General features: G+C 55.8%; 1 protein-coding gene across 1 annotated transcript in view; it reads left to right on the top strand.

Moving 5' to 3' along the window:
• The window catches only part of ANKS6 (ankyrin repeat and sterile alpha motif domain containing 6), a 59,732-nt gene that overhangs the window by 10,241 nt on the left and 24,367 nt on the right, over window positions 1-25,124 (top strand). Inside the window, exons 2-10 of the mRNA XM_046672905.1 lie at window positions 7,864-8,366; window positions 12,855-12,899; window positions 13,540-13,744; window positions 14,745-14,851; window positions 16,658-16,806; window positions 18,065-18,263; window positions 18,977-19,026; window positions 22,023-22,232; window positions 23,343-23,500. Coding sequence (XP_046528861.1) covers window positions 7,864-8,366; window positions 12,855-12,899; window positions 13,540-13,744; window positions 14,745-14,851; window positions 16,658-16,806; window positions 18,065-18,263; window positions 18,977-19,026; window positions 22,023-22,232; window positions 23,343-23,500 — 1,626 coding nt within the window. The remainder of the gene's footprint in view (window positions 1-7,863; window positions 8,367-12,854; window positions 12,900-13,539; window positions 13,745-14,744; window positions 14,852-16,657; window positions 16,807-18,064; window positions 18,264-18,976; window positions 19,027-22,022; window positions 22,233-23,342; window positions 23,501-25,124) is intronic.

Below are 25,124 nucleotides of genomic sequence, written 5' to 3'. Positions count from 1 at the left end.
AAACCCTGGGTGCAAGAAGGAAGGAACGAACACGTCTAAGATTCTGATCTGGAGACTGTGAATACAATCTCCAGATTCTGTTTGGAAAGGCCAACGGTCCCAAGATGCCTAAAAATTAACCAGGACAGGAGACGTGGGAGGCGGGAACGGGTGATAGCAGGCCCAGGCGAACGTCCGAACGCAAATCACAACAGTGGTATGATGACGGTGGCCCGGGGCGGGCGGGGCTCGGGCGGCCGGACCTGCCCGGCGCCCCCGCGGGCGCCCCGGGAGGGGAGGAGTCGAGGACTCGTTCGAGAGAGTTGCGCTGGTAAACTTGGAGCAGCTTGGGGTGCCAGGAGAAGTGGCAGCGCTTTTTATATAACGTCGAGTCGGCATCTTGGGACCGTTGGCCTTTCCAAACAGAATCTGGAGACTGTGAATACAATCTTAGACTCAGAATCTTAGACGTGTTCGTTCCTTCCTTCTTGCACCCAGGGTTTCCTAAGAACCTCCCTGCCCACCCTAGCTTGGCACTGGGGATTCTGCGGGGCCCTGGTAAAGTCCCTGGGGGAGCGGCTCACATGCCAGCGTGCAGGCCGGACAAGGCAGCAGGCTTGACTAGGAAAGTTCGGGGAGCTCTGGGAGCAACAGACCCAGTTGGGGAGGTGGAGGAAGGTTTCTGGTAAGGATGATGTATATATATTCAAATGCAGACCCGAAGATGCCTAAAAATTAACCAGGACAGGAGACGTGGGAGGTGGGAACGGGTGATAGGAGGCCCATGCAAAGGTTTGGAAGCAAAAGTGGACATAAGGCTTTGGTAGGACTGGGAGGGGCTGGGAGTAGTGGGAGATGAGCCTGCCCTGGAGAGAAGGAGGTAGATGCCTGGAGGCAGGGCTGAGAAAAGTGAGCAATCCCAAGGGCACTGGGGAGTAATGGAAGGGTCTAGGCAGAGCAAGCGACAGAATCAGATTTATGTTTTGGAAGGATCACTTTCAGTGAAGTGTGAGGTTGGATAGGAGGGCTGGGCTTGAGTCGGAAAGGCTGGTTAGGAGGGGATTGCGGCAGTCCAGGAAGAGGTAAAGGGCTGGACCAGGGCAGAGACAGTGGCAGGAGAGCAAGAGATGAGTTTGAGATGTGCCCAGGAAGCAGGATGAACGGGACATGAAATGATAATAAAGAAGCTCTGGTATACCTTGAAGCCTCTCACCCCTGTTGGCCATCTTCTTAGGTCCACGCCTCAGTTTCATGCAGAAATTCCCCAAGGAAGGAATGCAGGCCATTTGTGGTTTTGATGGGTATTGCCAAATTGCTCTCCATACAGTTGTGTTGGCTGCTGTAACAACTGACCACGAAGCCAGCAACAGCCACATCACTCTGACCCCTGTTTCTGTTGTCACATCTTCTGACTGACTCTGCTGCCCCCTCTCCTACATTGAAAGGACCCTTATGATTATCTTGGGTCCACCCGGATAATCTCAGCCACTCTCCCCATCTCAAGGTCAGCTGAGTAGCCACCTCAATTCTGTCTGCAACCTTCAGTTCCCCTGCATGAAACCTAACGCGTTTACCGGTTCTGTGGGTGAGGATGTGGGCATCTTTGGGGACCCGTCATTCTGCTGAGCACAGCAGTCCCTGCAGTTTCCCCTCCCAGCAGCAGTGCGTGAGTGCCTGTTTTGCTGCGGCCTCACCAACAGAGTGTGTTTATCAAATTTTGGGATTGTTGTGTCTGATGGGTGACAGATCATCTCTCAGTGCAGCTGTGATGGCGTTTGTTAAATTGTAAAGCATCTTTCCATATGTATGAGCTATTTGTTTTTCCAAAAGGCATTGAAAACACAGCATTCTTATCCATAATCTTCTCATTGTGACCCGATAATATTTTATTTCTCTGAGTTCTTTTCCAAGTGTTGCATGGTTATTCTAGCTTAATTTGTATTGCTGGAAAAATTTTACTCTGTGTTATTTTCAAATGTATCATTTTCAGCTGTTGTGTGGTAGTCCATCCGTGGGCTGGTGCTGTGGTTTGCTTAACTGTTCCCCAGCCCTTGGGCGTTCATTTCCATCAGTCCATAAACACACTTGGGAACGCCTGCGCCTTCTCATGGGCAGGGCAGTGTTCCATGTACCTACCAGTGTGTTGGGACCCTTTGTGTCAAGACCCTTGATTTCTTGCCCAGAGCAGTCTAGGGGGGACTGTAAAGCCTTTTGGGCTATCGACCTTTCTTCTGAGGTTCCCTGTCTCTCTTAGTGGCCTCATCCATTCTTCCAGGCTTTAAACCTCCAGGTAAACCCCCCGCCCTGGTGCCTGTACGTGCTGTGGGCAGGTCTGCCCGTCTGTCTGTGCCATACCCTCTCTAGAATCCGTGCCCTCTCTAGAATCCGTGCCCTCCCTACAATCCGTGCCCTCTCTAGAATCCGTGCCCTCTCTGCAATCTGTGCCCTCTCTGCAATCTGTGCCCTCTAGAATCCGTGCTCTCTCTACAATCCGTGCCCTCTCTAGAATCCGTGCCCTCTAGAATCCGTGCTCTCTCTAGAATCCGTGCTCTCTCTAGAATCCATGCCCTCTCTGGAATCTGTGCCCTCTCTAGAATCCGTGCCCTCTCTACAATCCGTGCTCTCTCTGGAATCCGTGCCCTCTAGAATCTGTGCCCTCTAGAATCCGTGCCCTCTCTGGAATCCATGCCCTCTAGAATCAGTGCTCTCTCTAGACTCTGTGCTCTCTCTAGAATCCGTGCCCTCTCTGGAATCTGTGCCCTCTAGAATCCGTGCCCTCTCTGGAATCCGTGCCCTCTAGAATCCGTGCCCTCTCTGGAATCCGTGCCCTCTAGAATCCGTGCCTTCTCTAGAATCCGTGCCCTCTAGAATCCATGCCCTCTCTAGAATCCCTGCCCTCTAGAATCCGTACTCTCTCTAGAATCTGTGCCCTCTCTGGAATCTGTGCCCTCTAGAATCCGTGCCCTCTCTAGAATCTGTGCCCTCTATGGAATCCGTGCCGTCTAGAATGCGTGCCCTCTCTGGAATCCGTGCCCTCTAGAATCCGTGCCCTCTCTGGAATCCATGCCCTCTAGAATCCATGCCCTCTCTCCGTCCCCTCTGCCTTGGTCCCGGCCGCACCTTTGTAGTTGCCTCCCAGTGCTCTCCCTTCCTCCGTGTGGGCCTCTCTACTTGATCCTCTAGAGAGCTTCCAGATCTTCTGAAATGAATGTTTGGTTGTGCTTCTCCCCTGATGGCTAATGGCACCCCCGCCAGAGCCCTCAGCATTGGAGGCTCTCATGTTGAGACCCCTCCCCACATCCTCTCTTTCCCCCTGACTTCTTAAGCTCAGGCTGAGGTGATTTCATCCAGGCCTTCTCCGTATCTCCCTGTGGGTTTTCTTTTCTTTTCAGATAACAGATATTGAGCATTTACTATGTGCCAAGAATGTCACCTCCACTTTACAGATGAGAATCTGAGACTCCCAGATCTGCTCGTGAGCATGCAGCCAGCCAGCAAACTGGGGGAGCCCGCCTGCAGAGCCCTCAGCATGACCACCGCAGCCACACCCAGGGAGCCCCTTCTTTCCTTTCCACTCTCAGTGAGCCCCCCCTCTTCCTGCCAGCTTAGCTTCTTCCGGGAAGCCTGCCATGATATCCCCCCGTTCTCGGGTCTCTCAGCACCAGCAAGGCCTCACGTTGTAGCTGGTTGCTTTCCTCAGTGGCACCCAAGCCTGACCGCACATCAGAATCCCCGGGATGCTTTTCAAATCAGATTCCCGGGTTCCCTTTCTGGGGATTAGGACTCAGAAGACCTGGTGGGGAGCGAGCCACTAATGTTCGCCTCATCTCTGAACTCCCACGTAGTACAGAGGGGCTCTTGGTGAGCCTGGGGTCCTTGTGGAGCGAGGTTTGTGACTGCAGCGGAGAAATGAAGGGCAGGAGAAGGAAAGGAAAGAGGCCAAGGTGGAGTCAGAGCCAAGGTACACGCCACGCAGCCTGTCCCCTTAGCATGGGGCGTGTTTGGCGAGTAGCTTCCTTGCACTAGCGCCAAGAGGAAAACGGAAAACTAGTAATTTAACATTTTTAGAGGACTTTCTTCTTCTCTACAACTTGGTATTGTAAAAAGAGCTGGAAGTTGTGGTCCCCGTGTCCTGACTTTGTCACTTTGAAATCAAGAGGCCCTTTAGTTCCTCTTTAGTCCTCTGTTTACCTTACAGGTGCTTTGTGGGAGCGTTAGCTGTGGCATGCTCTCTCACTCCTGGGAGAAAGTGGCAGGATGTGACGATCCTATGAGAGGATTAGGGTTGACTCTGCCTGAGCCTCGGCAGGGCCTGGGGACTTCGCAATGTGTTGTCCTTCAGTCTGTGACGCTGACCGTCTGTCCTCAGGTGCCGCCTCTGTCCGTGTTGGGCCACGCTTGTGCTTTCTGCTGCCTGATTCGTGTCAGAAGCTCAGTGGCGAGGAATAATACGTATGGGGCACTTGCTGAAGGCTATGGTCTGTCTGTCCCTCGGGTCAGGGACAATGCGTGGCCGTGTGCCATCACGGTCCAGTCTCCTGCTCTTCCTCCCTGAGCCTGGAGTCGCCTCAGAACCATGCTCCCGGCAGCCACTGCTTTTGGTGGAAGGGGCATGTATTTATCATCCCAGCTCTCTGTATTCCAAAGCTTGTCACCAGCTCAGGCCAGGCCATCAGAGACCCTGTGCCTTCACTGCAGTTTGGTCTCTGGTGGATGTTTTAGTATCAGAAAATGGTTATATTTGTGTTTTTTCCTATTCTTAAAGTGATAACCTGTATCAGTCACTTATTTTTTAAAAAATGAGTTAACTCAATCTGTCCGCACAAAACCTTAGGAAGTAGGTAGTATTGTCATCCCCATTTTACAGATGAGGAATTGAGGCTCAGAGAAGTTAAGTAACTTGCCCCAGGCCACACAGCTAGTAAGTGACAGAGTCAAAGTCACACCCAGGCAGGTGGCTCCAGAGCCTGTGCTCCCAGCCTCTGCTCTCAGCCGTGAATCCTGTCACTGACCGTTTTCCTCTTGGTGTTGGCTACAAGGAAGCTACTCACCGAGTCTGCCCAATGCTCAAGGGACAGGTTGCGTGGTGTGTGCTTATCTCTGACCTCACCCGTGACCTCTCTGCTTTGCTTCTCCTGCCCTACATTTCCCCGGCCAGTGTGGCAGAGCTTTGAGTGGTGGGAGTGTGGGCCAGGTCTTTAAACACAAGTGTTAATTGCTGAAATTAACTGGTAATAGTAGCAGCTGCTGAGACAGCCGCACCTTCCCGGTCCTCAGCAAGTACCTGCTAGAAGCGGAGCGTCTGCACCGTGCTCTCAGCCTTCCTGGAGCCCCTTTATATTTCAACCTAATTGAGTGACCTCGGGCCACCCGTGAGTTCAGAAGGCATTCCAGTTGTCAGCATTTCTGCTCAAATGCAGTCCTTCCTCTGCAAGAATCTGTTCGACTGGAAGAGCTGGGGTTCGGGGTTTTGGGGTCTAGGCTCGGGTTTGCCCCCGTCACATTCACATCGAGAGAGTCTGGATTGTCCTCTTCTATTTAATCTTCAGTTTGCTCATCTGTGAAATGGGCATCATCAGTTTATCTCAGAGTTTATTAAGATCAAATGAGATAAAAATGTGGCAGTACCTTGTAATCTGCTCTTAGGAATTATACTAGATTTTACCTCATGCTTGACAAGTAGAGGCTGTAATCTTTTAAAATTCTCTGCTCCAGTGGGGGATACACCAGTTCTTTTTTTTTTTTCCCTGAGATTGGCACCTGAGCTAACAACTGTTGCCAGTCTTTTTTTTTTTTCTGCTTTTTCTCCCCGAGTCCCGCCCCCCCCCGGTACATAGTTGTATATTTTAGTTGTGGGTTCTTCGGGTTGTGGCATGTTGCGCCAGTTCTTCAGCTGTTTCCACGGCCCGTCTCTGGACCATCCCCTGTGTGGTTATGCCAGTCATTGGTTCACTCACTCATGTGGCAAGGTTGACGGAGCTCCACTGTGGGTCAGCCCCCAGCCCTGTCCTTGGAGAGCGCCCAGTCTGACGGGGAGACACGATTACAGGAGGGCTCAGGTGTGCCAGTAGGGGCGAGCACAGGGAATTGCGGGTGCTCCCATGAGGGGTGCCTGAACTAGTGAGGGGGTGGTCGGGAAGCTGCTCAAAGGAGGTGAGATCCGAGCTGAATCCCGAAGCAGCAGAAAGGGCGTGCTGAGTAGGTGAGGGCAGGAGAGTCCTTGGTCAGAGAGGCGGGAGGCACAGGTGTGGAGGAGTACAGCTGATGAGCGCAGGCAGGTGGCTGTGCCGGAGGGTGCGGAGTGGGAGGAAGTGAGATCGACAAAGTCAGCAGGCCTCCCTCAGGCAGTGGGATGCTGGGGCGTGGCCATCAGCTTTAGGGTTTGGCAGTACCATTTTCGCTTTTGGGCCTATCCTCGTGGAGGATGGGCAGGAAGGAGCAGCTCTGGACAGGGCGACTGGGCGGGGTGGCAGCTTTCTGCGTGTGTGTTTATTTCAGCTTGACCTGTGCTCTCTCTGCTCCGGAGAAGAGTGGGGACAGGCCCAGTCCCCCTGCAGCTGGGGGAGCCAGTTCACCGGGCTCTCCCTCTGCCGGCTGCGCTGCGTAGGCTGAGCTGACCCGGGGCTGTTAAGGGTCACGTCCCAGAAGGTATTCATCAGTTCAGCCCGGAGTTCAGCCTTGGCCGTGCCTCCTCAGGGATCGAGGAGGCCCTGGGCTTCCGATGAGGTACAGAACCCAGCTCCAGGAGGAGAGGAGCACGCAAGAGGTTCAGAAAGCTGCCCACAGAGGCTTATGGTCTCGTGAGACCTGGCGCCGCGCGGCCAGCCCCTCTTGTCATTCTTTCCTTGTTAGTCCAAGGCCCTTTCCAGCTCTGAGCCCAAAAAACGCTGCAAAACAGGACATTTCTGCCCTCTGGCGGCAAAAGGAGGAGGAGATTCTGCCAGGAAGAGGCGTCTCTTTTCCTCTTCCTGGTGTCAGAGACTTGGTGGGCGCAGGTCTCTCTCCCCAGTGTCCCTGCAGGGCCGTCCTCCCAGCCTCACTGAGGGGGGTCTGGCCCAGGCCCAGTGCTCAGGTCCGGCTTCGGACATTCCTGCCAGCAGGTGGCAGCAGGCCGCCAACTCGAGGTGCCCAGGCCCATCTCTGCTGACCACAGCCCCACCACACCTCTTGGCAAGGGGTCTGCTGCTGTCTCCTCCCTAAGGACTTTCTTCGTGTGTACATTTGGGGAGGGGAAGGGTGGGTGTGAGTCAGACAGGGCCCTGCCCATGGGGAGGTCAGAGCAGAGGTAGAGAGATTACCAGGCTGTAAAGCAGAATAGAGTGAGCCTCTGAGACGCAGGAGGCGGGCGGTGTAGGGGAGGAAGCAAGGGCGGCAGGATTCAGACAGGCCTGGGTTCTGACCCTGACGCCGGCCCTTCCGACTGGGTGACCTTGCACGTTGCATAATGTAAAATGATTACGATGATAAAGCTAATGTATGTGGTGCTTCCTTCCATCAAGCGCTGTTCTAGATGCTTTATGTGTATTGCATCTTTATTATATATTTATGTGTGTTGACTCATTTAATCCTCAGCATTCCCTTGAAGTAGATACAATTATAAGCCCATTTTACAGAGGAGGAAATGAAGGCACAAAGAAGCTGAAGTTCTCTCTCAAGGTCATGCAGTTAGTGGATGGCAGAGCGGGATTCGAACCCAGACAGGACAGTGCTCACCTTTGTGGTGGTGTATATGCAGGGCCAACACAGTGCCTGGCAGCAGCAGAAGGCCTTTTACTCTAAGCAGCTTCTAGGACTTTAATAATTAATGACAAACGAGGATTGCGTACACTGTCTTCTTATCAGTGCTCCGTGTGTAGTGTCACTAATTCTCCATCTTCCTGGCAGGTTTGGGCACGTGAGCGTGGCACACCTCCTTTTGGATCACGGGGCTGATGTCAATGCCCAGAACCGGCTGGGGGCCAGCGTGCTCACGGTGGCCTCTCGGGGCGGCCACCTGGGCGTGGTGAAGTTGCTCCTGGAAGCCGGTGCCTTCGTGGACCATCACAACCCCTCAAGCGAGCAGCCAGGGGCTGGGGACAGCAGGGACGAGCGGCTGGACATCACGGCCCTGATGGCTGCCATCCAGCACGGGCATGAGGCCGTGGTGCGTCTGCTGATGGAGTGGGGCGCAGACCCCAGCCACGCGGCCCGGACCGTGGGCTGGAGCCCGCTGATGTTGGCAGCGCTCACTGGGAGGCTCGGCATGGCCCAGCAGCTGGTGGAGAAGGGGGCCAACCCCGACCACCTCAGCGTGCTGGAGAAGACTGCCTTCGAGGTCGCACTGGACCGCAAGCACAGGGACCTTGCAGATTACCTGGACCCACTGACCACTGTCAGGCCCAAGACAGGTCAGGCTGCCCCTCCTCCCCTAGCCCCCACCGTGGCTAACTCACAGAGGACCCACACTGTTTAAATGGCTGAAGCCGAGGATCGCCCGACCAGAAGGGCACGCAGAAGTCAGAGTCCAGCCTGCAGAACGGTGGGACCTAGATGTGCCGAGCGTAGGAGTCGGTGGGCAATGCCGTTACGTGCAGGGCTCCTGGCCCACCCTCCAGGGAGAGATCTGGTAGCTCCAGGCAGAGCCTGGGAAGCCACATAGCGAGGCCCCTCCCTAGCCGGGGCAGCCTGACGCAGGTGGTCCTGCGCTCCTTCCAGAACAGGGGTCAGCAAGCTTTTTCCGTAAAGATCCAGATAATAAATATTTTAGACTTTGTGGGCCTTACCGGCTCTGGTGTAACCACTCAGTCAGTTCTGCTAGAGTGAAAGCAGCCGTAGGTGATATGTAAATGAGTGGGCATGGCTATGTTGCAGTAAAGCCATAAAAACCGTAATTACAGGAACAGGCAGGACCGTAGTCTGCCAACCCCTGCTCCAGGACGGTGTGCCTGACCACCCGCGGTCAGTCCCCAAAGATTGTTTCACAATACATGCAGCCCACTTTTGAGTTTCTCTTTTTTCAACTCCTATTCGTGTGTCCTGTTTCTTTTTCCTTTTTGCCATCTTTCTGGCATTCAAAGGGCTGTCTGGACAATCCTTAGCAAACCTGCCACAGGACTTGCTGCCTTTCAAAGCCCCTAGTCCATCCTGTGCGGTAGGCCCGTGCAATGCGTGTCATCCACGGCCTCGGGTCCCTCTTTCTCTGACGGGTCTGACTCCAGTGACGTGACTGAGGCAGCCGTGGCCGTCATGACAGGCTGCTGTCATGAGCAGCTGGGGCGGAAAGGTACAAATCAGGAAGAAAGGCCTTCAGACAGAGGGCGAAAGAGACCTGAAAGTGTGGAGAAGTTCGGCAGCATCCAGAGAGGATGCAGTCATCCCACCCATCAAAAGAACTGCAAATTTGGGAAGAGCTTCTTAGAAATGCATCAGCCAATCAGAACAACTCTGAAGTAAGCATGTTTAAAGACCCTGTAATGACAGAGAGATGGCAAAAATAAAGAGGACACCTACACAGAGAGGAAAAAGGAGCGAAGTTCAGGAAAACCTATCTGAAGCCAGGAGACCTCTTAGCTTGTGCAGATTGGGACACTGAGGCCCAGAGAGGGACAGAAGCTGGGCACAGGTCGCACACCTGGGAGAAGCTGAGTGAGTGACACCCAGCAGGTGAGGCATCCCGCGGGCAGAGCCCGGGGACGTGGTGCCGCCCGGTTCGAGCGCTGGCAAGGCCTTTGAGAGCTGCGCAAGCACGGAGCTCTTCTGAGCCTTCCTTTGCCTCGTCTGTAAAATGGGGTTATGATGACGACTACCCGGTGATCGTGAGCAGAAAGCAAGGTGGCCTCGGGTGCATGAGGCCCCTGGCCCCGAATGTGGTGGTGCAGTTAGAAATGAAGGCTCCGGTCTCCTCAAACAGGGTTTTTTCCCCCGACACAGGCTGTGGGCCTCCTTTAAACGTGATGTTGGTACGTTTGTTTCTGTAGCTGAGGTTGGGATGGGGACAGCCCCCTCACGTCCCTGCCGTGCGCAGCACACCCTCCACGCAGAGTCTCACCCTGCTGGCTCTCTGTTCACTGTGGCGTGGGCAGGGGAGGTCAGGCTGGCAGGGAGAGTAACTTGCTCGAGGTCCCGGTGCTGCGAGTGGACGGTCCAGAACGTGAGCCCGCTGTGAGCTCCAGGCCGTGCCTCTTCTGGGGCTTGTCCTTCCGTCCCTCAGCTTGCCCTCAGCTTGTGGTCTTGGCGCTTAGCTCCCCACAGGCCTCAGTAGGGATCTTGCTGGCATCCTGGGGAGGTGATTTCCTGTTTCCAGCAGAGTCTCAGACACATGGGAATGTGCCCAAGGTCACCATCTGCTTGGATCAACCCTGGCTCTGCCTGTGCCCCCCGAGGGGCCTTGGACCAACTGCCTGAATTCACCAAGCTTCGTTTCGCCGTCCCTAGTTGGGGACGGCAGGAACACCCCCTCCCAGGGCTGCTGTGAGGATTAAGTGAGGCCACCCTGGCCCAGGGAGCACGAGACAGATGGCGGCGGCCACTGTTGCCACGTTATTGTTACTGTTGTCTTCTTTGGTGGGATCGGGGTGTGGTTGCGGGTGTAGGCTCCCCGTCGGCCGGACCCAGGTTTGAGGCTCTGTGCTCCCACTTTGTGGCTGGGCGGCCTTGGGCACGTTCGTTGTCCTTTCAGGATCTCAGTGTCCTCCTTCAGTCGTAGTCAGTGCACTTGCCTTGTGAGGTTCTGTGAGTGACAGTCAAAGGATGCCTGTAAGGCGTGTGTCCCGGCGCCTGGCGTGCAGACAGCGCTCGGTACACAGAAGCTGTTACTTGTTTTTATTGACCATTCGTTCATTCAGTCATTCTGCAAATATTTGTGGGGTGTCTGCTCTGTACCAGGCACCCTTCTTGGCACCTGGGAATCGACCAGGAACAAGCCCCGGTCCTTGCCCTGGAGGACCTTGCAGCCAACTGGGAGGAGCCCAGCAAATAAGCTAAGTTACATAGCCCGGTGGGTGCCACGTGCTGGGAGAGAAGACAGACAAGGGCTAGGTAGAGGGTTTGGGAGTGGCCGAGGTGGGCCATGCAGCTGCCATGTGAAACGGGCCAGCTGGTGGCCTCCCTGAGGAGCTGAGGGAGTGCACCATGCGGGTCCTCAGGGAAGAACCTTCAGGTGGGACAGCAGCGAGGGCAGAGGACATGGTATAAATAATGACAGGTTATTAAGTAAGTAATACTAGCCCCCAGCTCTTTCCGTGAGATGCCGGAAAATCCTCCCCACCGGGGCCTTGGAGCACCCCAGATCTTTCCCTCACGTTAGCTGCAGGACAGGGGACCCTGGGGCTGGAACTGTCATTGTGATACCCTCCCCACCCCCCACCGTGGGTGTTCTTGGGCTGGAGCCAGGTCCCCAGAGCTGCTCTGATAGTGATGCAAAAATTGGAGCCCAAAGTGAGGAAGGGACCAGCCCAGGGCCATCTGGCATCAGGGGACAGCTGCCCCAGCCTCCTGGGGTCACACTGGACACTCAGGGATTCATTTGTACCAGACGGTTGCTTAGCAACCAGCACGAAGGCCTGGTGACACTCTCTGCTGTCAAAGGGTCTTGGCATGAGAAGGCCTCGGCCCACAGCAAAGTAAACTTTTAAACAGTTAAAGGAACATGGCATATTTATTAAAGCTAAGATGCAGGGTCATTTCTTAATGGTATTTCACAGGCAAAATCAGACATTTGGTTCCATGTCAGTTGGCCCTTTAAAGTTACGCTTGCTGGGGTGAGTGCTGGTCATGAGGAACGGTAACAGTTGCTCTCTGGATAGGGCCTGACCATTCTGAAGCATATTTTCATCCATGTTCCTGATCCCTGCAACCTCCACGTGGTCCCCGCATTAGCACGTTATCCCCATTCCAGCGGTGAGGAGACAGATCGCTCTAAACAGGTGCACGCATCCTGTGTGCCGGCTCCAGACTCAATGCTCCTTGTGCCACATGGCAGTTTCCTCCCAGCCCCCCGAGGGCCCAATCTGGACCAGAGATTCAGCCCAGAGCCACAGGTTGCCTCTCGCAGCTGCTCCATCCCGGAGTTAGTCAAAGACTGCAGACTTCCCGCGTTCGACCGCTAGCCAGGGGACTGGTCACGAGGATGCCTACTTTCCAACAGGAGTGGGGTCCCCACTAGCCTAAGCTTGGAGGAGGGTGATGGGTGGGCAGGTGAGGGAGGGGCTAGCATGGAGGGGTGCAGCGAGGCCTGGCTTTGGGGATGGGTGGGAGTCCTGCACCAGCCAGGGGGCTAGGCTACAGGGACAGCATGAAGACGTGAGGTGGGCAGCCGCCTGCAGGGAGTGGGTCTGTGGGTCTGGGGCAGGGGTGACTCAGGGTCCTGCTCAGATTGCTTCTTACTGGGAAGGAAAGGAAAAAAAATGGGGCTCTTGTGGCACCCATGCCGTGACCTCCCTCTGGGCTCGGCTGCGCAGTGTCTCTGCTCTGCATTTATCTCATGCTTGCCCATTTAGTTTAGTTTTTAGGAGAAAAGAATCATTGATTCTTTCTTAAATCGTCATAGGAACTCAGGTTTTTCCAAGACTATGCTTTTTTATCACGTCTAAGAAAGGACATCCCAAAGTTTGGAATGGCTAAAAATGCTTACTTTGTGAGCCTGGGACCAGGAAGTGGTCTGCTGGCGCCTGTTTCCTTGGCCGAGTGGCCTCCCCAGATCTGTCTGTGAGGCGTTTCTGGACTCTGATCGTGAGCCTTCCAGAGGGCTGCAGATTCGTGCATCACGTAGGTCTCGGGCTCGGTTGCTTTTGAAAAGTAGGCCGTTTTTTAAGCTGTGCTGTGTTGTTGCACCCTTGTGACTTTTCTGTCATAGTCAACCTTTCTGTGCTTAACTTTGGACATCTTTGTTTACCCAGATGAGGAGAAAAGGCGACCTGATATTTTCCATGCATTGAAAATGGGTAAGCGCTTTGAAAAATCTTTCTGGATAGCTAAGAATTCAGTGCCACCTTCTCCCTGCCCAGTATTCGTAGTCCCCTTCGAGGCCACCCAGAGCGCTGGAAGAAGGAATGGGCACGTTGTTGTTTTCTGACTTGGGAGGTTCAGAGCTTGGGGGCTGGTGTTTTACACAGATTCCAGACCACCCTCCCACGCTCCCTCCCCATTTCCCGCCAGACCCCATGGCTTATCCTGCCTTTTCCCCACCTCTGAATGCCTGGCTGCCCACCTACCCACTCCAGGCTCTTTGTGATGAAGGGCTATTTAGCTTAAAATTTCCTCTCCTGGTATAGACCCTGCCTCCAGGAAGCCCTCCCTGATCCCTCCTTCTGCAGGTGCCTTGCCCTTCCCCTGTCTCCTTTATCTCATTTCCTAAGATACCAACACTTCTCTCTTTTAGTAAAGCCATCTTTATGTTCCTCTCTGTCCCTCAAAGACTGAGGGATTTGACATGGGGGCTACCCCTAACTCAGCTTTGTCGCCCCTGTGATGCCTGGTAGCCCAGTGTAGAGGCCGGCTCAGCTAGTGTTGGTTAAACGAACCCACTGGAATTAGCTGAGTGGCAGGCTTGTGGATCATCAGGACCCCTGCTTCTGTTTGCAGGAAACTTCCAGCTGGTCAAAGAGATTGCCGACGAAGACCCCACACACGTGAACCTGGTCAACGGGGACGGGGCAACACCCCTGATGCTGGCCGCCGTCATGGGACAGCTGCCTCTGGTGCAGCTGCTGGTGGAGAGGCGTGCCGATGTCGACAAGCAGGACAGCGCGCACGGCTGGACGGCCCTCATGCAGGCCACCTACCACGGGTCAGTGCCAGCTGCGCCCCTCAGCGGTCAGGCTGATAGGGTGCTCAGGCCGAGCTGGGGTCCTTGATGGGGCTGTCTGGTCCTGAGATGCTGCAGATAATCCCCAGGGTCGTGGAGACATTGAGGCACACAGAAAAGATTAAAGCAGCGCAGGCTTGTTCCGTCCTGCATTCCCACCCTCCTATGCCCAGATGTCCCCGACCTCATCTCAGAGTGTCACCAGTGGCCGTGAAAACCATGCACCAGGAACGATTCAAGCAGAGAGATAAGTTTCTGTAGGTTGATTTCAATCGAACAGAGTGATTGGTTCACTTGGAGTTTTCACGCTGATGTTGAGTGGCCGCCCTAAGGTGCCCCTATTGGGAATGCACGTTGGCCATTCATCCCGTTGGCTCCCTGGAGACGTCCGGGGCTGACTGGCCCGAGCCTCTCCTCTTGAATAGGCGTCGGTGTTGACTGGTGCGTCTGAACCCCTTGTCACCCCGTCATCCTCCTGGAGGCCTCCTGGGTCAGCTGGCTGTGAGGCAGGGTCTGTGCGCAGTCTTGGGGCTGCTGAGTGGTCTGGTTCCGGGCTGGGGGCTCCTCCCCTGCCCTGTTTCAGCTGATCCTAGCACCTGCCTGCGTCACCGCGAGCACTTTGTGTTCTTGTCTGACGGGCCTCAGACTTCTGCGTCAGCCAGCTTGGCCCTCTCAAGGCTTCCTGTTTGACATGCAGGGGTCCTGATTTGGGTGGGGGGGAGTGGGGTCTGTGTGTGGTCGTGGTGGACAGTAGTTTTTGGGCAGAGCCTTTGGTTTTCATCTGTTCTAGAAGGTTCCACGAGGCTTTGATTTCCATCATGAGCAGCTGGCCTGCCCAAGGGGTGGGGAACGAGGAGCTGAGAGGTCTGCAGTCCCACGCTTGGAGACAGGCGCTGCATGTAGTCACAGGCTTGTTGCCCAGAAGCAAAGCCACGCCTTCACTTCCAGTGGGTTTAACTCTGGCTTTTTCTTTCTTCCCCAGGAATAAGGAAATTGTCAAATACCTGCTAAACCAGGGAGCTGATGTCACTCTTCGTGCAAAAAACGGGTACACGGCCTTTGACCTAGTGATGCTGCTGAGTGATCCTGGTGGGTTGTTTCAGGAAAAGAGTTTTAAGCCCTCCAGCCTTTCTCTGGCTGGGATTGAGATGCTCACCTGCGTCTTAAGCACTTCCTCATTCCTGGGGGAGGCCGCTCTCAAGCCCCACGAACTCGCCGTGTGGCCTTAGGCAAGTCGCTCCCTTCCTAGGGGGCTGAGCTGAGACCAGGTAGTCCCTGCGGCCTCTCCCAGTGCCAGCCTGCTGGGCCTCCCAGGGGGAAGGGCAGCAGGGCGTGGGTCTGCCTTGGCAGTCCATGCAAATCCTAGAACGGTGGCTGCGCTTTGCAGCCAGGAACTCCGGGTGGCTCCGAAGGAAACTGCAGGGGCCATCCGACGAGCAGAATCAGAGGTGGAGCATGCCCCTTGGCTTCATTGTGTGGGTGGAGGTCACTGGCTCGAGGGCACCGTGCCGGGACTGTCGCTGTTACTGGCCTACCTCTCTTGGTCCCCAGCTGGCACCTGCTGCCCCCCTCAGACCTGCCCCGACTGTGACAGGCCCTCATCTGGGACCTGGGGCTTCCAAATAGCCAACTCAAGGGGCAGAGCCTCTCTGTCTCTCGTCTCTCCTACTACCCCAGAGTTTCAGCCCAGAGAGGGAGAAGCTGGGAGGCCCTCCTGAGCCCCAAGCTTTGAGCCCTGAGCCGCATACCAGCCTGCTGCCTGGGGAGAGAACCCCCACCTCCGCGATCCAAGTAGGGTTACTGCTGCTGCCGCCTGTAGCTAGGGCGGGTGGCAGGCCGGGCGCCCTTTGTTGCCGGCAGTGTCACCCTCGCCACCCCTCCCCACTGCAGGCCCACACGTCACAGATGCCACAGACACACGCTTGGTTCCACCCCATCCTTGCAGTGTGTGCCGGGGGAAGCAGCTTTACATCCTCTCATGCCGGGGGCGGGGTGACCGAGACCAGGGACACGACTGGCCCCAGCTGGAGAGTGGGGGCCTCCGCCCAGGTCCACTGCTCTCACTCTGCCTATGGGGGCTGTGCTCGCGTGTCAAGAGGTCATGGTGTCCAGAATCAGAGTCCCCCACGGCCCCGGGCTGCGTCGCACACGCTTTTCTCTGACACACTTGTCTCTTTCCATATGTCTCTTCTCTCTCACTCCCTGCCCATGTCCTCCCTTCCTTTTCCCAGTAGAACCATCTACCCACAGTGGATTTTTTTTTTCCTAGTGGGCTTTTAAATGAAGATTTTGCCAGAAATTTTTGAAGAAACATGCTTATTATGGAACGCTGGGAGAGAAAAAAAGAAACAGTTGTTTAGAGAAAAGCGCTCTTAATAGGTTGTAGTAGTTTCTTCTCAATCTTTTTTTATAGCCTTTTAAAAATAGTTTGATAATAATTAATAATACTTAACCTTTCTTAAGCACTTATCGAATGCCAGGAATTTTCTTGATCCTCCCGAGACCTTTATGTAGTGTGTGCTAATGTCCCCCCCATTTTACAGAGGCACAGAGAAGTTGCTTAATTCACCCGCAGTTGCGCAGCCCTGGAGGGGCGGAGGCAGTGTTTGAACCTCTGCTGTCTGGCCGCAGAGCCTGTGCTTTTTAAGCACACCAGCCCCTGCCTTCCTGTGGGGCGAGGCCCTCTGGCTTTTCTCTCCGGTGAAGTGGCTCAAGCCGTGCTGGCCTGTTTGCCACCTTCCAAAGATCAGGTGGAGAGGCAGGCGCCTGACCCTGGAGGAACATGGACGTGGGGCTGCAGGCCACATTCTAAGGCTGATGGGGGTCATCTTGGGCCCCCGCCCCTTGGCTCGACAGACATATTTGTGGGTAAAACGCTGCCTTTTGTACCCGTAGACACGGAACTTGTTCGACTGCTGGCGTCTGTCTGCATGCAGGTGAATAAAGACAAAGGCCGGCCGGGCCACCCACCACCCCCGCCCCACTCGAGGGTGCGGCAGCCCTGGACTGTCCCTGTGCTACCCGATGACAAAGGCGGGCTCAAGGTTTGCCTTTTCCTGTCTTGAAGGGCGTCGGAGAGCTGGATCAGTGGGGCAGGGATGCCCACCATGGCCTGTTAACCCAGGGCTGGTTTCGGCTGGGGTAGGGGGCCCAGCAGGGGTGAGAGGTAGGCTGGAGGTGGGCAGTAGGGAGTGGTGAGGACCAGGGAAAACCGGGGTGATCGTAACCACTTGGTGGCAGCAGTGGCTGCTTTGCCAGAATACGGGTCTGCGTTGCCCAGATCTTCCCATTTTTTTCCAGAAGAAACTGGAAATCCAGATTTTGATGTGGAAACTCAATTTATAAATGTAGGGAATTTTGTAAAGTTCTGCATGATGTAGTACTGAGCTGGCCAAATCAAATACCTCTCCTCAGGCCGTCTGCAGCCTCTGCTTTAGTATGTGGAATGTCTGCTGATGGTGCCATTCTGGGATCTCTGTGTGGCCCACAGGCCCCCGTCGGCCTCTTCCCCAAACCCCCAAACCCAGCTCCAGGTGCTCATTTCTAACTCAAGCCAAGTATTTTAATTTTTCACCCTCCCATCCTGCTCTACTTGGTTGAAATCAAACTTATTTTTCCCCCATCCAGTGTGGGGTTCCAGCACCTTCTCCCACCTGTGGGCTTGGCGTTCCTTTCGTGTTTGTATCCCCCTTGAGCCCCTGGGTCTTCCTCGCCATGTTTGCATAGGTCCCTTCACCCTCTCCGCCCTGCCGTCTCCATGGGCCGGACCCTCCCAGCCTCCCTCCGAGCTGACTGGGGTTATGAGGACACCCTGGGTGGCCCCTGTCCTCGCCCCAGGCAAGGAGGCGTCAGCTACAGGAGCAGAGGGCCCAGGCCCTGGCGTGGACACCCTGACACCCCTCACATCACTGGCACAGGGGGAAAGAGGTCATGCAGTGACGGATGTTAAGGTGTTTGGCATTGCTTCTGTGTCCACCTGTCTGTCCCTGACTCACTGTAGGACCTGGAGTGAGTTGGCACCCTATCTCGGTCTCGGTTTCGCAGTGTGTACAGTGAGGCTGTTGATTAGATGAGAAGTGGCAAACAGGGCTCTCTGCCACCTCCAGCCTGTTGGAAATGGCCCCTAAGGGCCGGTTGGGAAGGACCTAGAGAGAACCGTGGCTTTTTGGGAAGATGTGCTATGGTCGATTGGTAATGCCTGCTATGGGCCCAGAAGGGGGTGGGGAAGCACGTGTGAAGTGCAGTCACTATCTGGGGCTAGGTGTTCCCAGGGCGTGATCTCTGCTCTGCATTCTCTTGCAGTCCTGGTGGAACCGGATGTCCAATCGATTCCGGAAGCTCAAACTCATGCAGACCCTGCCTCGTGGGCTGTCCAGCAACCAGCCGTTGCCCTTCTGTGACGAGCCGGAGCCAGCGCTGGACTCCACAATGAGGGCGGCCCCCCAGGACAAGACAAGCCGCTCTGGGCTCCCCGATGTGGCCCCCACAATGAAAGACAATGGTAAGAAAAAGCTACATGTGTGGTAGAATTTCCAGAATGGTCAAACGCAAGTCCTCTGCCCTCTGTCCTCCCTCCTGGGCTGATGACAGAGGCAAAGTGATGTTGGAATGTGACACTGGAGCAGGGTGGCTGGTCTGACAGGGACACAAATGCTGTCAGCGTGATGAACAGGGAAGCTAGTGTCTAAGGCCCCAGGTTCCTGTCCCATTGGCCCTGCTGAGGGACCTCCTCCCTCTTGCCTTTGCTGTCAAGGGTGGCTGGTCTCTGGCTCTGACAGTGTTTGAAATAGAATGAGTTACCTGGGAGAAAGGGTGGTGAGCTCCCCACCGTTGGAGGTATTCAACAGTTGGATGATTTTGCCAGGGCGCTGAAGGAGGTCGCCACACTGACTGGGATTAATTAGATCAGGTCCTTCTGACAGGCAGACTGCGTGCACCCAGACTGGCTCCTCAGCACCGCTGTCCGAGACAGACTGTCGAGCCGGGTCACTGCGGTCTGACCCGGCATGACAGTGGTTTATGGGAAAGCTGAGCACGCGCTCTGAGATTCCTTTTAGATGCTTTCCTTCTCTTCAGATATTGACTACCAGTTATTGTTAAATATTTAATCACCCGGGGGAGTTGGTTCTCCAGGATGGAGGCCGCCTCATCTCTCATCCCCCTGCCAGGAGCTCATGGTGGGGGTCGTTTCAGGAAACTTCATTTGTCCCTCAGGTCCCGGGAGCACGAGAGGAGAGAAGGAGGATGTGCTGCTGACAACCATGGTGAGTGAGGGCCCTTTGGAAAGCGCCTCAGTCCCCGCCAGTCGGTAGGTGATGGGTTTACGAGGAGGGTGGACGTTCGTCTCTCTCTGTGGTGCTCACAGGTGGGGTGATGTCGACGCTGTAACAGGGTACAGCTCCGGCACTGAGGAGCGGGACGATCCCGCCCTAACCCGCGGGGGAGGCTGCGCAGGTGCTCAGTGCTGGCAGGGAGTCAGCACTGACGACGGGGCGTTGGAGGAGCAGGACTTGATGGGTGACACTGGACCCTTCGTTTGGGTTATGGAGAGCTGGGGGAGAGGACTCACGGGGGAGGGTTCTCTTTCCAGCCTGAGAGGCCTCAGTTTCCTCATCTATAAACTATAGGTGTATCAGGATTAGGTTCATCTATGGGTACCAGAAGTCCCCAAATAACAGTGGCATAAATAAGACAGTGGCTTATTTCTCTCAAGTAGAGTTCGGGATTGGTATGTCGTTTCATGGAACTAGGGACCAAGGTCCCTTCTACCTGTTGGTCTCCAATGCATGGCTTTTATTACCAAGGTCACCTCTTGGTACAAGATGGCTGCTAGAGCTCTGGCCATTACTGCCTCATTCTAGCCAGCAGGAAAAATGAGGGGAGAAAAGGTGGCTGTGGGCATGTGCCACATGTCTTTAAAGAAGTTTTCTGAGAATTCACACGGCACTCCTGCTTGCATCAAATCAGCCAGAGTTAGTCACGTGAGCCTGTCACGCTGCAAAGGAGGCTGGGAAATGAAGTCTTTGTTCAAGGTGGTTTCGTGCCCATCTAAACATCAGGGGTGTCTGCCAAGGAAGATGTGGAAGGTGGATACTGGGGACAGCTAGCAGTCTCTGACGTCGGGGACACTCTCCCTCACAGCTGTGGTTCGTTAATAAAATCATCCCCAGGAACGATTTTAAATAAGAACTTCCCAAGGAAGTTGTTAGCGTATTGCCCAGCCCAGAATGAGCTCTCGGTTATCTGCTGTGTGACTTTGGACATCTTACCTCACGTCTCTGGGCTTCCTCTGCTCTTCTCTGAACTGAGCCTCCTGGTTGGGGCTGGACTCCAGTCCGTTTAGCTCTAAGACCCTGATCTGGAGGCTGGCCAGGAGAGGGCAGCATTGGAGAGGAGAAGGGGCAGAGGCGCTTCTGGAGGGGCCTCAGGTGCCACAGGACACGTGGAGCCGAGTGTGCTGAGCCGGCTCCGCCCTCTCTGCCCCCGCCCTGCCGGGCCCAGGCGGGACTGGCCGGCGTCTCTGTACCCCGACTGCGACTGCGGGTGCTTGTCCCGCCCAACGTTTGATCACATCGTTAAGCAGCAACAATGACTTTCAGTGTGAAGACAGAAGTGCTGTGGTTGAAATTTCGGAAGAGGCAGTAAAGTGTAAAGAAGCAACGTAGAGTCACCGCCCATCAGGCTGGCGGTCACGGTTGGCCTTTGCCGCGTGTTCTTTGGAGCCCCCTGCCTTCCAGCATCCGTGACTATGATGCCATTTACGTGTAGGAACAGCCAGCCCCTCATGCAGCACTCAGGAAGCACCAGCCGCTCTTCCCAGCACTTTGCCCGCATCCGCTCATTTGACCTCCCGACGGCCCGCGAGGGAGGCGCCGTCTTCCCGTGGGTGCTGAGCGTGTGGCATGACCACCTGTTCCGTGTCCTAAACGCTTTGCAGCCACACCACGTCTCGTGGCCGCGTGATGCCCCATGCTGTCATGAGATGTGTCTGACCGGCCAGGGGCGCTGACCGTTTGGACTTTGGGGTTTCTAGTTGTTGTTTTAACAGCTCTGGTGAATGTCCTTATGCCTGGGGATAAGTACCTAGAAACGGGATTCCTGGGTTGATGAGAGAGAGTTTACAGCAGTTCCCAGTCTCTCCCGGGAGGGGCGTCCCTGTGGTGGCTGCATTGCGGGTCGGTCCCCTTCCCTGCCCCCTCCCGTGGGCTGGGTGAGGTTGCCCAGGTCCAGCAGGGCAGCGCCGGTTCAGGGCTCAGGAGAGCTCAGATCAGCCCGCTGCGAGCCCTGGGTGCCCCCCTCCGTCTTGGCTCCCCTGTCGCTCCTCCGCGTGCCCCGTCAGGGGCGCCAACGCGCCCGCCCGCCCCTCGGCAGGTGGAGGATAGCCAGGCTGCCTGCCGGTGGGCGTTTGCGGCATCCTTGCGAGATGCCCGCCTGGCTCCCGAGGCGGGTTTAGCCGTGGGAAGCCCTTCCCCGCAGAGCGCCATCTGGCAGCGGGCTCACTGTCTTTTCTTAATTAAAGTGAGTGTGGACTGTGTGAATGCTTTTCCTTGACAACCTCCAGTCCTCATCGTGTGGATTCTGTACTGACCCCAGATCACATTTTCAAAATTTAGATTTCAATTACAGTTAGAAATGTCAGCGGTGGGAGGTGTGGCTGGAGCAGGAAGGGTGTGATGGCATGGGGAAGGGAGCGTTGGCCGGGTTCACAGGGTGCTCGCCTGGGCCCCCTGGGCCCCCCAGTCCCCCCGTCCCCTGCACCCCTCCCCCCAGAGGCCCTCAGCTCTGTCTCCTTGCAGTCCTGCACACTCGTCCCGCTCCTCTGGTCCCCAGGCCTTTCCCCATCCTGTCCCCTTGGTCTGCATTGCCCATTCCCTCGTTCTCACTGGGCCAGCTTGCAGTGGCCTTCAGGCTCCCTCCTCCACGACGCCCCCTCTGACTGCAGGGACAGGTGCCGTCCCCTGCACAGCCAGCTCCCATGCTCACCCTCACAGCATGCTGGCCCCACCTGGCTCCGCCCTCTCTCCAGCCGCGTCGCGTTCTCATCGTGCTGCTGCAGAGAGAGCCAGGAGCAGCTGGCAGTGGGAGCAGAGCAGACGTGGGCACGGCCCGGCCCTGGGGGCGCGCTGAGGGCTCCACGCAGGTTTCTGGCTCGGGCAGGGAGCCGGTGGGGTGCCGTTGTCCAAGAGGCAGGGAACCTGGAGTCTTCTTCCGAGCCAGGCGCCCTCCTGGGCTCGTCTAACCCACGGCCCGTCTTTTCCAGCTTCGAAACGGAGCGCCCTTCACCAGACCGCCGAGCGACAAGCTGAAGGCTGTCATCCCCCCTTTCTTACCCCCTTCCAGTTTTGAGCTGTGGAGCTCCGACCGGTCCCGGACGTGTCACACCGGGAAAGCAGACCCCATGAAGACCGTGCTGCCCCAGAGAGCCAGCAGGGGCCACGCAGTGGGCGTGGGCGGCGGGAGCACAGACAGTGTAAGTCGCCAGGCTGGCACGGGCTGACGCATCACTCTCCGCTCACTGAAACCGTGGGGTGTCGCAGTCAGAGGGGGCCTCACCCACTAATCCAGAGGGGTTGAAGTTTTTATTTACTTTTAAATGTGATATCCTTTTGTCTGAGGAAATCCTAGAGGAACTTAGTAAGTAAACAGACAAAGGAAAGGAAAGTGGGGACTCCTTTTCTCCGTTCTCTCTCTGGAGCCCTGGAGCTCCACGGAACACAGTTTGGAGACCCCATCTAATCCACCTTCCATGCAGTAGGTGAGGGAACTGGGACCCAGAGAGGAGGAGTGTTTGCTGCAGGTCACCCGGCAGGGTGGGGTGGGCCCAGAAAGCAGGTTCTTGGTTTCTAAGCAAGCTCCACATTATATTATTGTTCAGGTCCATGACCAAGAGCAAACACTAGGAGGCAACTGTGTGCACTACTGGTGTTGTCTTGCACCCAGAAGGAGCATGACTTCTGTCCTTTCGACCTCAGTGGTCTCTGATTTTGGGGCCCTTGCGTGTCTGTGTAATGACTGAAGTGATCCCTCACTGTGGGAGACTGTCTCCGTCTGTGTCGACTGTCTCTGTCCCATGGGTACAGTACATGGGCAGAGTGAAGACGGGGGTTCAGGACCCGGCCCTGCCCCCGTGTGCCAAGTGACTGGAGAAGCGCGGGGCGTCCATCTCTATAAAGTGGGGCTGGGCCCCTGTGCTGGCTGCTGCCTCCCAGGCTGTCTTGAGAGTAATCACCAGTGGGAGACCGAGGGCCCGGCCCTGGAGAGCTCGGAGCGGGCCGGGTGGGGCTGTGCTTGGTCTGCAGCATGGGAGGAGCTGGGTGATGCTGAAGGCAGGGTGGCCCCTGGGGTCCGTGTCACGGGGCTCAGCCTGTGCTGACGGTCGGGCTGTCTGCAGGTGGAAGTGAACTCCCAGCTTTTAGGAGGCCCCTAGCAGGCTGGGCACTGGCAGCAGGGACGTGTGGGTGGATGCAAGCCTCGGCTGGGGGTGGGGAAGCCGCACTCCAGGTCCCTCCCCACGGGGATTCTGTGTGTCCAGAGGAAGGAACAGCAAACCCTAACCCAGATGCCCGCCTTGTTCTTGCAGGCTCCCGTCAGAGCAGTTAAATTTCCATCTCTCTCCAGAAGCCCCGCCTCTCCCACCAACTCTGGAAACTTCAACCACTCGCCTCATTCCTCAGGCGGCTCCAGTGGGGTCGGGGGCGTGAGCAGGCATGGCGGGGAGCTGCACAGCCGCTCCGGTGGGTACCTGGGCAGGCACTTGGGGGAGGTGGGAAAATCTCTAGGGGCCCAGGGTGTGCACTGCCCCCTGGGCTCGCTCTGCAGACAGTTCCAGAAACAATGGCACACGCTGTCTTTCTCCTTCATGTGGCTAAGGGATTTTTCAGTGGATTCACAATTCACAGTGTCTTTTATGCATTTTCTTGGTGAAAGGGGGATTGGAGAGGGAGAAAATAAAATCTATAATGCTTTATTTTTGGGAAATTTTATAAAAGATTAGGAGAAATGCATGGTGTTTTCACGGTGTCTGAAATCCTTGAAGGTTAAACATTAGACAGCTTCCCATCCTGCCCCTTCACTGAACAGATGAGGAAACTGAAGCTCAGAGTGGGCAAGAGATTTGCCCAGGGACACACAGCAAGTTGGTGACAATTAGGACTCCAACTGGAGTGCCCCACAGTTATTTTGGACTTACAGCATCCTTTCTAGTCCTCCCCGAAGGCATCCAGGATTAACCAAAACTAGCTTTTCAGGAAGGACACCTCTGCCTTATGCCATTACATAAGGACTGTATGCTTCTTGTGGGGAAAGCTTTAACACCAGATAAAAGCAAAGACTGAAAAAAGGTATAGGGCTCGTCGTTAACACTTTGGTACATATCTTTGCTAAGTATTTTGTGCATGAGGACTAGGTATTTCCTGAAGGTAGGCTAACAACTTGTTGAGCACATGGTGTGTGTCAGGCACAGGCCAGGCCCGTTCAGTGGGTGCCCTCCCTCAGTCCCCCAGCAGCCTGCAAGGGTGTCCTCTCCATTTTAGATGGGGAGCCGGGGCTTGGGAAAGTGAGGTGACTGGCCAAGGTCACAGGGCTGTGAAGGGGCAGAGCCGGGACCTGAAGGCGAGCAGTCTGACTTCCGAGCCCGCCTCGGCCACACACATCGCCGACGTGCAGACGCTGTGGCCTTTCTCCTCTCTGCGCCACCATCGTGCTGTGAACGCCTGTCATGTCCGACAGTTATCTGCAGCGTCTCTTAATAACCAAGCAGCAGTCCGTTCCTGTGAGGTGTCACGGCTTCATTTGCCGGTTCCGTCTTGCTGAGCACTGTGCATGTTCTCGAGTTTGCCCTTGTGGACAGCCCCCTAAAGTAACGCCGTCCCACCTCTGTGCTTGGCACGTCGTCGGTGATTTGCTTAACGTTAGTTCTCTGGAATTTGCCAGTTTTTGAGGCTTTTGATAATTTGCCCTCTAGAAAGGCTCAGTTTATCCGTGTAAAATGTTGGCAGCCGTGCCTGGTACACACTCCGTGAGTGTCGGTGGTCTGTGGTCCCCTCCAGCCCCGCCCCAGCCCCGCACCTTACCGCTTCCCCCCTTTCTCTCATAAGAATGCAGGGTTGCAGGAGACTGGGGGAGTCGCAGGGAGGGATGCATTGGGGTCCGTGGGGAAGCAGCCCCTGAGCATATGGAGGGAGGAAGTTAGTGACAGGCTGTGGGTGAAGCCGGGGAGGTGCAGGGGGAGGCGGTGGGCCGCACGGCAGAGGGGCTGCTGTGGGAAGACAGCCAGCCAGCCAGCGTGGGTCTGTGCCTGCTGGGGGCGGAGGGCTGGCCGTGGGCGGGGAAGACCCTGCCACTCGCATCCTCCACCGCCTTG

Source organism: Equus quagga, chromosome 1, assembly GCF_021613505.1.
Source record: "Equus quagga isolate Etosha38 chromosome 1, UCLA_HA_Equagga_1.0, whole genome shotgun sequence".
NCBI classification, from domain to species: Eukaryota; Metazoa; Chordata; class Mammalia; order Perissodactyla; family Equidae; genus Equus; species Equus quagga.
The sequence above is the reverse complement of the archived record's forward strand: the minus strand, read 5'-3'. Positions and strand labels throughout refer to the sequence as shown.